Source organism: Uloborus diversus, chromosome 9, assembly GCF_026930045.1.
Source record: "Uloborus diversus isolate 005 chromosome 9, Udiv.v.3.1, whole genome shotgun sequence".
NCBI lineage: Eukaryota > Metazoa > Arthropoda > Arachnida > Araneae > Uloboridae > Uloborus > Uloborus diversus.
The window spans coordinates 134,609,958-134,624,942 of NC_072739.1; the positions used below are offsets into that span (position 1 = coordinate 134,609,958).

General features: G+C 37.4%; 1 protein-coding gene across 2 annotated transcripts in view; it reads right to left on the reverse strand.

The window, feature by feature from the left end:
- Positions 1-14,985, reverse strand: part of LOC129230734 (uncharacterized protein DDB_G0290685-like) — a 51,805-nt gene that overhangs the window by 2,832 nt on the left and 33,988 nt on the right. Inside the window, exon 3 of one of the 2 annotated variants that reach the window (XM_054865155.1) lies at positions 11,366-11,843. The exons of the other annotated variant lie outside the window; for it this stretch is intronic. Within the exon in view, the coding sequence (XP_054721130.1) occupies positions 11,366-11,843 (478 nt within the window). The remainder of the gene's footprint in view (positions 1-11,365; positions 11,844-14,985) is intronic. 2 annotated transcript variants of the gene reach the window in all.

Genomic DNA, 14,985 nt, shown 5'->3' on the forward strand with positions numbered 1-14,985 from the left:
TGGGGGGGGGGGGCGAGTAGTTTTCCGTTAAATTTTTGTGATACCATTATGTGAGTTAGTTTTTCTGGAAGGTATTAGCACGAGGAAAACGAATTCGGATGCTGCTACCCCCGAAAATGCTGCAGGGGTGGGGGCAAAGGAGGGATGGATTATTACTTGTCTGGGGGGCAAGTGGTTTTCCGTTCAATTTTTGTGATACAATTATGGGAGTTCGTTTTTCAGAAAAGAATCGGCACGAGGATAACGAATTTGGATGTTGCCAACCCCGAAAATGGTGCAACGGGCAGGGGATGGGCGATCATAATTGCATTGGGGAGCAAGTGGTTTTCTGTTCTATTTGTGTGATACAATTATGGGAGTTAGTTTTTCAGAAAGGTATTGGCACAAGGAAAACGAATTTGGATGCTGCTACCTCCAAACGGGTAAAAATCCGAATTAAATTGCAAACACGAGTTTCGGAACTATTAAAAGCTCCTTTTTAATAGCTCCGTGACTACGTAAAAGACGTGAGTTTATGAATGAAAATTCATCCGGATAAGAACGATCTTTCCTTTAATAAGGGGATCTTGGTAACCAAGCCCATCGTTTAAGCAAAAAATGGTAGGGGGGGAGGGCTCCCTCCCTCTGATTAAAAAAGAATTCAAATTCGCATTTGTGTACTTAATCGTTTTCCCAAGTATTCCCTCATTCATATTAAATATCTAACCTTAACTCAGGTCCGTCATCGGGGGGGGGGGGGGGGAGGTGTCAATTGCTCCCCTGAAGTTGAAAATTAATTTTTTTGTACACATAAGTTGGCATTGTTTTTCGATTTGGGCGGGGGGGGGGGGTAGATTTAATTGAAAGAGTATTTGTTTCTTTAAACAAGCAATTTCTTCATTATTTATGCGCCCGCAAACTATTTTTCATAGCTTAAAGCACTCCTAAAGGATGCTTATATGCAATTACGAATGTGTAGTAATAATATAAAACGTTGATATTTAACGTGAAGTCTTGCAATTGTGAGTGGCCTGTAATATGGTGCCTACTTTTTTAAGTTATGAAAATGAGCGAAATATATTTAATCTGTATTCAGCCAAATGATAATATAACGAAAAATGAACCTATTAGTTTCTTATGAGCAGGTCGCGCCGTCCCTATGTACAAGGTCGTGCGGCGCACGACGGCGACCAGAGTCAAAAAGGCGCCGAGCTCCAAATGGAGGGGAAAATCTCCAACCAAAATACAGTAAAATCCCTCTAATGCGGACACTAACAGGACAAATTTTTTGTCCGCAATAGAGAGGTGTCAGCAGGACAGGGGTTAAATAATGTTATTTGCATTGGAACTGGGGAATTAAAAATTGTCCGCATAAGAGGGGTGTCCGCCTTTGAGGGGTGTCCGTTAGGAGGGGTTTCACTGTATAAGAAAATTGAACTTTTCATTATCTTTATAAAAGTACCTGTGAAATTATACTGCTCGTCAAAGCAAACAATCCTCCTTGCTGCATATCTGTACGGTAAAACAAATATTGCCTTGTTGTGTCTGAATACGCTATTCAAAAGCGCAACCTTTTACACTGAAAACAAATGATACTAATTAATGCAAACATCAGATCATTTTTTTTCATATCGTCGCCTCATTGCAAGTCTAAGATATCGTAGCGTTATTTCTGGGATTACTGTCCAACCACGGATTGCATGGAATTTTCAAATGTCCAGATAAGACGAATCTATGTGAGTAAGGGGGAAAGGTAAAATTTTGATGCGCGTATTCCGCTCATTTGAATGAGACTCTGCTTCTGCAAAAGCTGACATCGGTAAAAAATCATAGATTCGTCCATTTCTGGCTGTAAAACGGATGTTTGTCTTTCCATACAATCCGTGGTCAGACAGTAGATATCTTACTATTGCTCTGAGGCAACGGTATATGGAGCTATGAATGTTATTTCGGCATGCCTATAATTTCATAAGGTTGAGCATACGAAGCAGCGCAAGAAATTTGCTACTCTCCATTTTGGTTCTTGTGATGAATATGTTACATTATAATTCGGTGCAATATGTCTTTTTGTGATTTTTAACTACTGTTCGTGATGATTTTACTGCATCATGTTATCATACATTAAAAGATACGGTAAGCACATTTGCATATTATTTATTTGTGCGTGATATGCATACATTGTAAACAATAATTTAGATCAACTTTTTAGTTCCGAAAAGTAACGACTTGACCATAATTACCCAGTTCCTCCACCCCGTTTTTCTCCAACTCTATTTTTGTATTAAATAAAAGACAGAGCTTTGGACATTGTGTTTGCTTTGGGTTCGATGTCTTTTTAACGATTTCGTAAGTTAGAAGTATTCGTTTTAACGGCAAGTTTCAGTTTCAGATTTTAAAGCGGAATATCCTCTGCAACATTATTCTTTAATTTAGAAATATAAGCAGTGCCCTCCTGTTCCGTGGCGCAACCAGAGAGGGCTAGGAGTCCAAAGGACACTTCTTTGGTTTGCACCGCCCCGTGCCCCCTCCCCTCCAGAATGCTTTTTTGATTATTTATCAAACATATTTACTACTGAAGGTGGGAAAAACGCGTCTAACAAAGTGATTTTAATAAGGAAAAAATAATGATGTTGGGGTAAAACTTGAATTTCTACTAATTGGTCAGCTACTCTCCCTCCGCCCTATTTTTTTTCTTAGTTCGCCTAAAAATAAGAAAGTTTTCAAAATGCTGCTCTGACGAATCCCCCCCCCCCACCAAAGCATTACGGAGCGTCTCAAATTTCGTTTCCAGATATTCAATTTCGCAAACTTTCACAAAACAACATCGCTTGAAACTCCGCTCGAAAATCACTTAAAATTGCTTTCTAGAGCTTCAATTTCGAAAGATTGCTGGCCCTAATGTTACCAAATATGGTATTACAATCACGTTTTTAAAACTTCAGTTTCAGAAAATATTTGGGCAAAGGTCTCAGAAATTCCTTCCTTAAATATCGTCAACAATTAGGTTTTTCAATACATGGCGTTTTCAATTTAAATCAATCTAAAAATTGGTCTACGAAATTTCTGGTTCAACTAGATCATGTCATTTGTCTTAGTAAGATACACTCCTGTTTGTGAAAATTGCAACACCATGAAGGAAACATCATAGTTGAATGAAATTTAATACACAGTTAAGTGGCAATGGTACAAATAAATGATTACATTTTCTAACCAAACAAACAATAAAAAGAGATAGAAATTAGTATTTTGTGTGGACACCACGGGCCGCAATAAGAGTTGGTACACGACTCGGCATGGAGTGAAACAAAGTTTGAATATCTGCCTGCGGAAGAGTATTCCATATTATTTGTATGCACAACCAAAGTTCGTCTGTCGAAGCAACAGGACGAGGATCACGAGCGAGACGCCTGCCAATGAAATCCCTCACATGTTCAATCGGTGACATATTCGGGGAATATGCAGGCCAAGGAAGAAGCTGTACCTGCTGCGAATCAAGGTAGGATTCAACAGTCCTGGCGACATGTGGATAGTCATTATCTTGCTGGAATACAATCCCTAACAATCCTTGCAGGAAAGGAATAGCTTGGGGCTGTAAAACTTCTTTTATGTATCGGGTACTGTTCAAATTGCCCACAATTCGTAGCAATTGTGATCATCCATTATATGCTATGGCACCCCAGACCCTAACTCTGGGTGTTCGTCCACTGTGGCGTTCGATAATGCACTCCGGAATGTGCCGTTCACCGGCATAGCGCCTGACACGAATTCGGCCATCATGGTGCCACAAATTGAAGCGGGATTCATCAGAAAAGACAACCTGCTGCCAATCAGCCCGCCAGCTCCTATGCACATTGGCCAATTGTAGCCGCAAGTGGCGATGGTTTTGCGTGAGAGGAATCCTGTGTAATGGAATTCTCGCGCGCAGCCCACGTGGCAGCAGACGTCTCCGAATTGATGAAGCACACAATGAAACACCTTTAGCTGTTAACCACTGTGCTGCCAATTAATTGTCTAGAAGTAGCTGTGCGGTCCGTCAGCGCCATAGGCACCAGGTGTCTGTCATCGCGAGCTGACGTCACATTTCGGGGTCCATTCCCGGATTTCCGAGCTGTCCGACTCGTCCGTCCACTGCTTCCAAACACGCATAATTGTGCTGCTGTTACGCTGCACACGAGCGGCTACTGCACGATAAGACAATCCAGCTTCACGAAGGCCGACGATTCTGTCCCGTTCAAACTCCGAAATTTGCTCAAATTTCGCTTTCTTTCGTCGAAGAGGCATAGTAAAGATTCAGTTAACGTTAACTCTAGCATATAACCACTGATAATCATACACGCCTCGCTATAGCCGTCTATTTATATTCGGTTCGATCCGCCGTCCAGAGGGCGCCGCTCAGCATACGCATGCGTTACCGGTCTGCAATTCTAATCATTTGCATATCATGCCCTACTTTACATTTCCTGCAATTTTCAGCTCACTCGCGGAAGTCCTTCGTGGTGTTGCAATTTTCACATACAGGAGTATACATTTTTTGTTCTATTTTATGGGGAGGCATGCAGTGCCGTAGTTAGGCATTGATATAATGTTGGGCACTTGATTTGCATGGAAGGACTTATAAAAAAATATTGGGGAGGGGCATACCGGGGTTTCTTGCCGCAGAAAAGTTTCTAAATTTCAGATGAAAAATAGTAAGTTTTAAATTTTTTTTAAAGCATTTTCAAGTCATATAATCAACATTAGAACCCCGAAAACTCGACAACCTAACATATATTTTTTGGTTTTGAAAAAAAGGGGAAAAAAATACAAACACGCTCAGTATTTTCGTATAGCGGTAATGTAATTTTCGCATGTTTTTTTAAGACCAATTCTTTTTCATTCATGATATCGGCTTACATATTCAAGTGTGAGCGCAGTCTCTCAATATCTTGGTCATTTTGAAAAGCTCAGTTGATTTTCCAAAATTTGTTTCACCTCTGTTTAATAAAAGCAAATACTCTTGTTCAACTGCAATGACCTGTGTGAGACAACTTGATGTAAACCGCAAAATAATGCAAGATTGCACCATTTCAAAAACCTCAATGTAAAGTGTTTTGTAGTACTAATTTGGGATTTTGAAAGTATGCGGTGAGCTAGCTTCGTTGTTTTCATACTTCTTTGGTATACACGATTCCAAGGAAGTGAAGGATCACCACTTTGTGAAGGTTTTTCTTTTAAACACAATTCCCAAAAGTATTCAAAACTACCACGCCTCCCGTTTATTATACACTAGTGGTACCGGCACGGCTTTGCCCGTAATAGAAAAATTAAAAGGTCTTTTGGTTCGCCTAAATAATGTATGGTGAATTTTCTCGTTTGCACCCATGTTACGGTTCCACGTTATGATAATTTCGTATCTCGCCAATTGGCTTGTGCCCATGTTACAGTTCCACGTTATGATAATTTCGTAATTTACTCGTCCATCTTATGATATTTTTGTTCTTAAAATTGGAATAGAAAAAGAACCACATCGAATTTTCGAAAAATCGCTTCGAGGTGCACACTCCCATGCTACAAACTAACTTTGTGCCAAATTTCATGAAAATCGGCCAAACAGTCTAGGCGCTATGCGCGTCACAGAGATCCAGACATCCTCCAGATTGAGAGACTTTCAGCTTTATTATTAGTAAAGATAAAGATAAAGAAAAGATAAAGAGATAAGGATAGGTAACGAGAAAAAATGTTTCAACTGTCAAAAAATGTTACCTAAAATAAATTGAAAACAGAAAAACTTCAAAATAAAATATAAAAATTGTTTTTTAATTCTAAAGACTGTTCGCAACTCCAATAAACTCTAGAGGGCGCTACAGCCACTGTATAATGGCAGATGAAAAAGGTAAAACAAACAAATGCCGTAACTTATAACTTGCTTTGGCGCTTTGTGCTTTGTGAATAACAATAATTTTTCATCGTGTTCATGGGAAGCTTTCTTTTCTATTTTTCTCAAATTACACTACACCATAAACTGTCTGAAGCCTGTAATTTACCCCAAAGAAAACACGTGGAATGGAATGTTTTACCTTTTTCGGTAGTATTGTTAATCATCGCAAGGTAGCGTATTTGAGCTCTGGGGGAGTTGCGAATTTCCAATAAGTTTGGTTCGCCCTAAAAAGTATGAAATAAAATCAGTACATAATTTCTTGATTAAAGCAAGAAAAAATTTCAGTTGATCTTAATAACTTAATATTTGTGGTAATTCTAAAGCAGCCAATAAAAATTTAACTAATAATTAAGCGAAGAAGAAATACAGGCGGTAAGGCAAAATTCACTGTAAAGAGCTGTATCCTGCCTATTTGTCTTTCTCTTAAATTTTTAATTTAAATTTTATTGGATGCTTTAGAATTACCCTAAATATGAAGATACTAAGTTTTGATTTTAATAATATAAAATCCATGTTCTGATTTTATTGCATACTTTTCAGTGCAAACCAAGCTTATGAAAATAGTCTTTAGAATGGGATCGTTTCCAAAATTTTAAAAGTATTTTTTTTTCTGAAAGAGTATGCTTAAAAACATAAGATCTAACCATTTTTTGAATAAATTGTTTAAGTTTAATATTTTTTAAACATTTAAGTTTAATATTACATTATTTGTGCTGTTGATCCTGAGTTCATTTTAATAACGACAACGTAAGGCCAAATAGAGATCTTCCGGTCGATGAAATTCTGAAAGAGGAAGATATTCGCCGGACATCATATTTTGATCCTGGTTATGATAGTGAAGCAAGTTCATTCCTTAATTTGAATCGAAGTGTTGTCTCTTCGATCGTCAAAGTACAGATTATTCTTATGAAGAGTGTTATTCATTTTCCCCTTCAAGTCAATGGAGTTTTTTGTGCAATCACGATTGCTTATTGCTCTCATTTGACTGTTTTGAGGTCCTAGCATTTTATTTTCCCGCCAGCACACTCTGCAGCATCACCGTCGATCGGCCGCCTCACGATACTGCTCCTCTCGCGAAAACCGTCTCCAGGTTGCGTCAATATCCTACACTTACACACATACATACACGCACCTACACACACACACACATATAATAATAATTAGTCTCATATCTTTTAAAGCAACATTTATAAAAATTGACGCTGATGCATCGGGCACACCATCCTGTACTACATTTGGAAGTTTAATTCTCATTTACTTTACTAAAAAGAAATATTCACTTAGAATTACGTTTTTTAATTTATTTTCAAGTTTTTAACAAGTAAAATCAGCATTTTCATTTAATTCTGAAGTAATAACTCAATAGGTTGAAATAATTCAAACTGAAAAGAATGCTTTTTGAGCGAAAGGCAACCAAGTGGGACAAAGAACGCAGCTGATAGCAGTGAACGCAGAGAAAAGACTAGCCAGTGCCGGCTAGCATGCACGATTCGCGCGTTTAGCGCATTTGAAGGCCATTTCGCTACTGCCTAGGTTATTCAACTAACTATACATTAAGTTAGTTATTTCTCTAGAGTTTAATTTCAACCATTCATAGTTTAAAATGATAGATATTACATTTATTGTTCCGTTTTCTCTAGTTTGGTGGAAAACAAGACTAAGTACTTAAAATAATAGTTTAAAAATTAAAAAAACACGCTTTCGTAGCAAAATGAACAAAAAAGTGAAACATAATCTTTGGTTGATAGTAGTTGACCAATCACTTAATTTTAATGTAATAAAAAAAAGCGTGGGATACTGTCTATTTGCATTTTTGCTTGGACAACAAACGGAAGAAATACAAGACAACTGATAAGAAGGCCCCCACGCTTTTTTGTATTACATTAAAATTACGTGATTGGTCAACTACTATCAACCAAACATTATTTTTCACTTTTTTGTTCATTTTGCTACGAAAGCGTGTTTTTTTAGTTTTTTTAAACTATTATTTTATTTTATTATTATTTTTTTTTTGTGCGGCATATGAAAATTTGTATCAGATTGGGACATAATTGACGAAATTATTTATAAAACGAGTGCGAGGTAATATCTTAAAGTTAAGACAAGGGCACCCCGATGGGAAGCTACCGTGAGTCATCGATGTATGTTTGCGGAAATCATATGAAAATAACTTTGAAAATTTGAGATGCATTTGAATAAAAGTTTTGTTCAATAATGGTCTAATCAACAATGAATTTCCAATTGAAGGCTCACTTAAATTTTGGCATGAAATTAGTTAAAAACAATTATATTTCATGTTCTAATTACCTTGGAACATTGGAACAAATTTTGTCTGATGCAGAAAAAATTAAAGGTTTTTGTAGATATTTTTAAACAATTTTTGCGAGCATTTTTTAATGTATTTTTTTTTTTTTATTTTTCCTTTTTCACATTGTTGGATTGATGCCAAAATATTGATTAAAATTGGAGGAAACTAACAATTAAAAGAGTTAATTAATTAATTTGGTTATAGAATATTACATTGTCATCGGGTCTGAGGTCGCGTGCCAAATTTCAAAAGCATCCAATCGCAGGAAGTGGGCGAAATTTGAGCTGCAAGATTCCGTTACAAGATACATACATACATACATACATACATACAGGTGAAACTAATAAAAGCGTGTTAAAAATTAAAAGTTATTTTGACAACTATACATATTATTCGATTTAGCTGAAATTTTGCATGACTTGATAAGCGACAACTTTCCCACATATCGGCCTTGGGTATTTCTTACTTTCGTTTTACACTCCATTCTAATGTATACAGCGTCTTCCCGTTTGATGCGCAATGTCTCTATTTTCGCAACCGTTAGTCTTAAATGCACACTTCTAATTGCAAAAATGGTCGAAATAAGGTGTAGAATTAAGGTATTAAAAGTTTGAAGCGAAAAAAGAAAATTACTGAGAAAATAGGAAATCTTACTTTTTTACGGACTCTAGTTCCCTAACTTATATATAGCGAAATAATCCCCTTGAAAAGTAATTCAACACCAAAAATTTAAGACATGTGCAACCAAAACTCAAGGAGATATTCGAGTTTAATGTTTTAAGGGACCGTGCAGTATATGAAATTGGAACTTATCGCTCTTTCAGAAGGGTTACAGGTTATCTTAGTTTTAAAAAATGTGTTTATATTTTTCCTTCCAATTGAAACATAAATGTGAATGTTATCTTATGATGCGTAGAAACACACTACAAAAGCTCGTACAGTTTGAAAAAATACTCAATGCACCCACGTCTCTTCAAACCCTTGTTACCCGCTATATTTCCCACCAAAAGGTGTTAATTGCGGCTGCTAGTGTAAAGTGGTGTAAGTCATAAAACGCTGCGTTTCATATCTCGGTGAATATTGGTCATACTAATGTTGAACTTTTTTGTGTCCGAATTATTTTTTCATGCTTTTGGTTTCACTAAATGCAATGTAGAGATTTGGGGACCATATAAAATGACTAGTATTCCCGTACCCTGCATTGCTCGGGTAATGGAATTAGCAGGGGTTAACAGTGCTTGGTGCATTTAGTTTCGAAAATCCCCTATAATAATTACTTATTACCTATAACTTTTTCAAATTTTGGGAAGATTCCGAGACCCCTGAACTCCTTATATATATATGCCCTTGTCCTTAACCGATCTTTAACTGTTATTAACGATCCTTTTAAAGTATTGATTATCTTTGCAAACACAGGTCATCCACATTTTATTGTTATACCTATGTTTAAGATAGAACTTCTTTGTATACAACATTTTTAGTTTCTTTTTCTGGTGCTAAAATTATTAAACTGCTTGATGAACTGGCTTTGGAGCAAGCTACATAACATTGGTCGTGTGAAAAAAAGTCTTCTCTTAAATCGATCCCTGCTACTTTTAATGTCTGTCCTTGTGACTTATTAATGGTTATTGCAAAGCAAACGTTAACAGGAATTTGCACTCATCTAAATTCAAAAGGATAGTCCGCCTGTGATGATGTTCTTAAAAACTTCGTTTCTAGTTTTGAAAAAATAAAAGCAAAAGACAGAAACATTATGATTTGACTTGAGAAAAGCCTCGAAGAATCACATGAGAAACAAAAACAATATCAAATTTATAGTTCGCTATCGACCAAAAGTTGAGATGAAGTACTGAATAATGATTTGGATGGAGGAAAGCCTTCGAAAATAAGGGATTTGAATTTCAATGACAGGTTTTTAATTTCGCAGAAATTAAGGGGTTTTAATTAATTTCTCCCAAACTAATTGAGATTTCGAAAAATCCTTTCTTAGTGGTTACTTTTGTAATCATGCGGACATGCCTGCCAAATTTCAAGTCTGAAGCTTCAGCGGTTTCGGCTGTGCGTTGATATATATATATATATATATATATATATATATATATATATATATATATATATATATATATATATATATATATATATATATATATATATATATATATATATATATATATATATATATATATATATATATATATATATATATATATATATGTTATCTCAGGACATTGATTTTTATATATTAAGATTACTTTCGCATTTTTTCGCCCTTTTTTTTCTCTTCAAAATTTTTCGTAACCTATTTTGACCATTTATGCAATTGGAAGCATGTATCTAGGACTCACGGGTGCGAAAATTGAGATCTTCTAGGTGAAACGAGAATACGCTGTATAATTGAGATCTTATACTAGACATCGTGGTGGCTAGATTAACCGCCTTCGGCGGCGCTTGCGACTCGCCTGGAGCGGTACAATAATTAATGGGCAGTACATTAATTTTCGGCGCATGGTGGGGGCTCTGCACCCTCCTTACCGCCTGCGGTGGTACAATAATTGATGGGCAGAAAATTAATTCGGGGGGGGGGGGGTAGTGCAGAACATGAATTTTCGGCACGCCATGCTTCAAACTTGACCCACTTTAACTGGAGCCATTCCAAGGTCCGCGTGCACCTTTGATTGTCCGCAAACGGAAAGAATGAGGCAATTCAAAATCATTCCAAAACGCGCCTCATTATTTCTTCCATTCTGCCAGCGATATGACCTTGAAATGGAATGAAGGGAGAAGCGAGAAAGTCGAAAGGAAAAAACAAACTACCAGCAATTTCGGCGAACGAAGGAAGAAAAATTATGTTTTTAATTGATGTCTCCGCTAATTAAAATCGTCTAATTATGCAACCGAGCCTAGCCAAACACGTAGCCTAAAAAATTTACGAATCTATTGAGACCTGGTTCGATGATCAATTCCCTGTTCTTCATCAGGAGTAAGATGATATAGATAGATGCATAGATACAAACATACATTTCATACACTCGCTTTTTAATATGTACAGAAAGATACCGGACGGGTTTAAAAGATAGCGTGTTCTAAATAGTGCCTCCGGTATGAGCCTAACCGCGGTTATGCAAAAATAACAACACTATTCTTACGAAGTGTCTGGTTACCTGGTGCGGCTGGGGGTGCTCCACCGCTAAACGCCTGGGCGCTAGCTGCAGAAGCAGCACTCGAGCCTCTGTTCGAGTCTGCTGGTCCGAGTTTCTGAAGTCCACCAGTCGGTGACGCCATCTTCTGCGGTTTGGGTGCAGAAGGTGCTGTTGGTGGTTTTGGTGCCTTTCCCGGGCCGAGATTCTTGACTGCAGGTTGCTCAGGTATTCCGCTCTTTTTCTGAGGCCCCAGGGCCGTAAGCTGGTGGTGCGAAGCTGACTCCTTGATTGTTTCTCCCAGGAGCTGGCTGACTGTAAGCTCCTGCAGCTGCTGCGCCTTGGGATCTACCGTTGAAATTGTTGTCAGAGGGTGGGCCGAAGTTGCTACCCGCTCTTTGGAAATTTTGTACTCCGCTATTCCCACCGGCTGCTCCGAAGCTATTGCCACCGCCAGTAGCGAACCCGTTCCCTTGAGAAAGACTACCAAATCCTGAATTACCTGTTAAAAAAAATTAGTTCCTGAATTCAAATTTCACTTTCGAGTGCTAAGAAGATTTTCAACTTAAACATCTGATAGATAGATAGATAGATAGATAGATAGATATAGAGAGAGAGAGTAGGGTTGCTTCCCCATTACCCAATTGTTATCAGGAAATAGGTTTTTGTTTGATTTTCACCGGGTTTTCCATCGGAGGAGTTTATATATATATATATATATATATATATATATATATATATATTATATATATATATATATATATATATATATATCATTCACCCATCCCCATTTTACATTTTATGTTCACTTTAAGAATAACTCAAATTATGATATTAGAGACGTAAGTATTTATACACAAAACATTCGCTTTTTATAAGGGATGTTCAAATGAAAAAGTACCAAACGATACTCTGGGTCTGAATGAACACTCTGTTCAAACTATGCACCACAGAACTGAGCACCGCGATCCCACTTATTAGCTAACCGAAGGATTTCTTATTCCCAGAATTTCTGTGGTTGTGACGAGACCCAATCCTTCACAGTGTTCTGGAGTTCGTCGTCCGAGTTGAAGCGCTTACCTTTTAAATGTTTTTCCAAAGTGCCAAACATATGAAAATCGTGGGGCAACTTTTCTGTGTTGTAGGGGGATGGTTAAGCTGCTCCCACGTGAACTTGGCCAGTGTCGCCTGAGTGACCCTGGAGACGTGAGGACGCGCGTCATCACGCAGTAGAACCGCTCATCGTGAGCAGCCCAGGTCTTTTGTTCTTCACGAACCTCAGTAGGCTTTGGAGTGTCTCCCAGTAGACATCGGAGTTAATTACTCTCCTGTGCTCCAGGAATTCAACACGGGAGCAGCTTGACCATCTACTCTACAGCCCGGACAAGTCGCCCTGCGATTTTCATGTGTTTGATTCTTTGTAAAAACATTTAAAAAGAGAAGCGCTTCAAGTCAGACGATGAACTCAAGAACACTGTGAAGAACTGAATCTTGTCACGACCACAGGAATTCTGGATAATCCTTCGGTTAGTTAATCAGTATCAGTGGGGTCGTGGTGCTCAAGCCCATGGTGCATACTTTGAATAAATCCACAGTATCATTTGGTACCTTTTCATTTGAATACCTTTTATATTTTGATCTTTCTCTTAATGATAAAGCGTTGGTGTTGTTGACCTTCATTATTACGTGTTTGAAACAGAAGACAATAGACCAACTCTTTAAAAAAAAATGTGTGAAGAATTTTATTTTATTTATTTATTTATTGAGCAATCACGATTGCTTATTGTTCTCACTTGACTGTTTTTTGCGTTACGCTGATTTTATTTTCTCCCCGCCTACCTCTGCAGCACCATCGTCAACCGGCCTCACGATGCTGCTCCTTTAGCGAAAACCTTCTCCAGGTTGCCTCCATATCCTACACGCATACATACACTCACGCATGCCTACACACATACATACACACACGCATGCCTACACACATACACACACACATACATACATACATACCCCCCCACACACACATACCCACACACTCATTTTCTAATTTTGTACTGGATTGCATGATTTTTTCTCATTGGTAGATCACTTTCTAATGACGAAGATAGAAAGTGATGCCTGCACACAGACACAAACACACGCTTACACACACACACACACACACAAACACTCACAAACACACGCCTGCACACAGACACAAACACACACACCTACACACACACACACATACACATATATACACACATATACCCACATACACACACATGCCTGCACACAGACACACACACGCCTACATACACACATGCCTGTACACACGCAAAAAAACACGTGATTGCGAAAAACGTAATTTCAATTCAAAATGTCAAAATTCAAATTATTTTTTTTTTTTTTAATATATTTTCTGTCTGCGCTATAAAAACAAATGTATAAGATTATAGTTGTTAATGGATATAACGGTTACGCAACCTCTGGAGTAAATCATGAGTAAGACTGACATTGTGAGTTCAATTCCACCCGTGTTATTTCCTCTCTTTGAGTTGTAAGAATGTCTCATTTGCAGTTGAAATAAATTTCGAATAGGTGTAAAGTTTATTGGGTGTACATTGGTTACAAAAAAGCATAAATCTGATAAATGCTGATTAAATGAATGATTGAAAACAACATGGAAGGGAAAAGCGTTAAAGAAGACGAAAAACTAGAGAGCTGTTGCTTGTAACTATTTTTTGTACTGTAATAGCAAAATATCAATGGCATATGGTTGGTGTGATTTCAAGTATTTTTACCTATTAATTTATTTTTGTACAGTCAATTTATTACTTACTAGTGGTATCCGCATGGCTTTGACCGTAGTAGAAAGTTAAAAGGTCATTTGGTACGCCTGTATATTTACAAATAATGGATGACGAATTTCTCGCCAATTGGCTATGTTCGTTCGCTCTCTCATTCCACACCATGATAATTTCATAATTTACTCGTCCATCTTATGATAATTTTGCTCCGGAAAGCGTTCTTAAAATTGAAATAGAAAAAGAGCAAAATCGAATTTTCGAAAAATCGCTTCGAGGTGCACACCCCCATGCTACAAGCTAACTTTGTACCAAATTTCATGAAAATTGGCCGAACGATCTAGGCACTATGCGCGTCACAGACATCCTACAGACATCCAGACAGAGAGACTTTGAGCTTTATTATTAGAAAAGAAAAGATAATGATAACAAGAAGGTATTGCCTGATCATTTAATAGCTTTGGATTATTTAATTCACCAAATAGTTAACTTTAAACGTATAAGCCAATTTACCCTTAAAAATGAGTAACCTTCCATATAGTCTGATGTGTGCTTATTTTTGCTGATGTGTGACCTTTCAAGCATTTTCTCTGTAATCTTAGAGAACTCGGGTGCAACCTTACATATAAACTTGTGATACGTTACAATATAGTAACATTACTATGTTTTACCTTACCAAGCCATGCTTTACTTCACACCAGTTATATCGGTTTAATTACTCCAGAGCATTGGAGGCAGCAATGCTGCCACTGATTTTATGGAGGTCACACCATAGACTAATGATAAGAGTAGCCCGAGCTTTCCCAGACTTGCTGATAAAAAAATTGGTTCATGGATACATCATGTGACTGATGGGAGGTT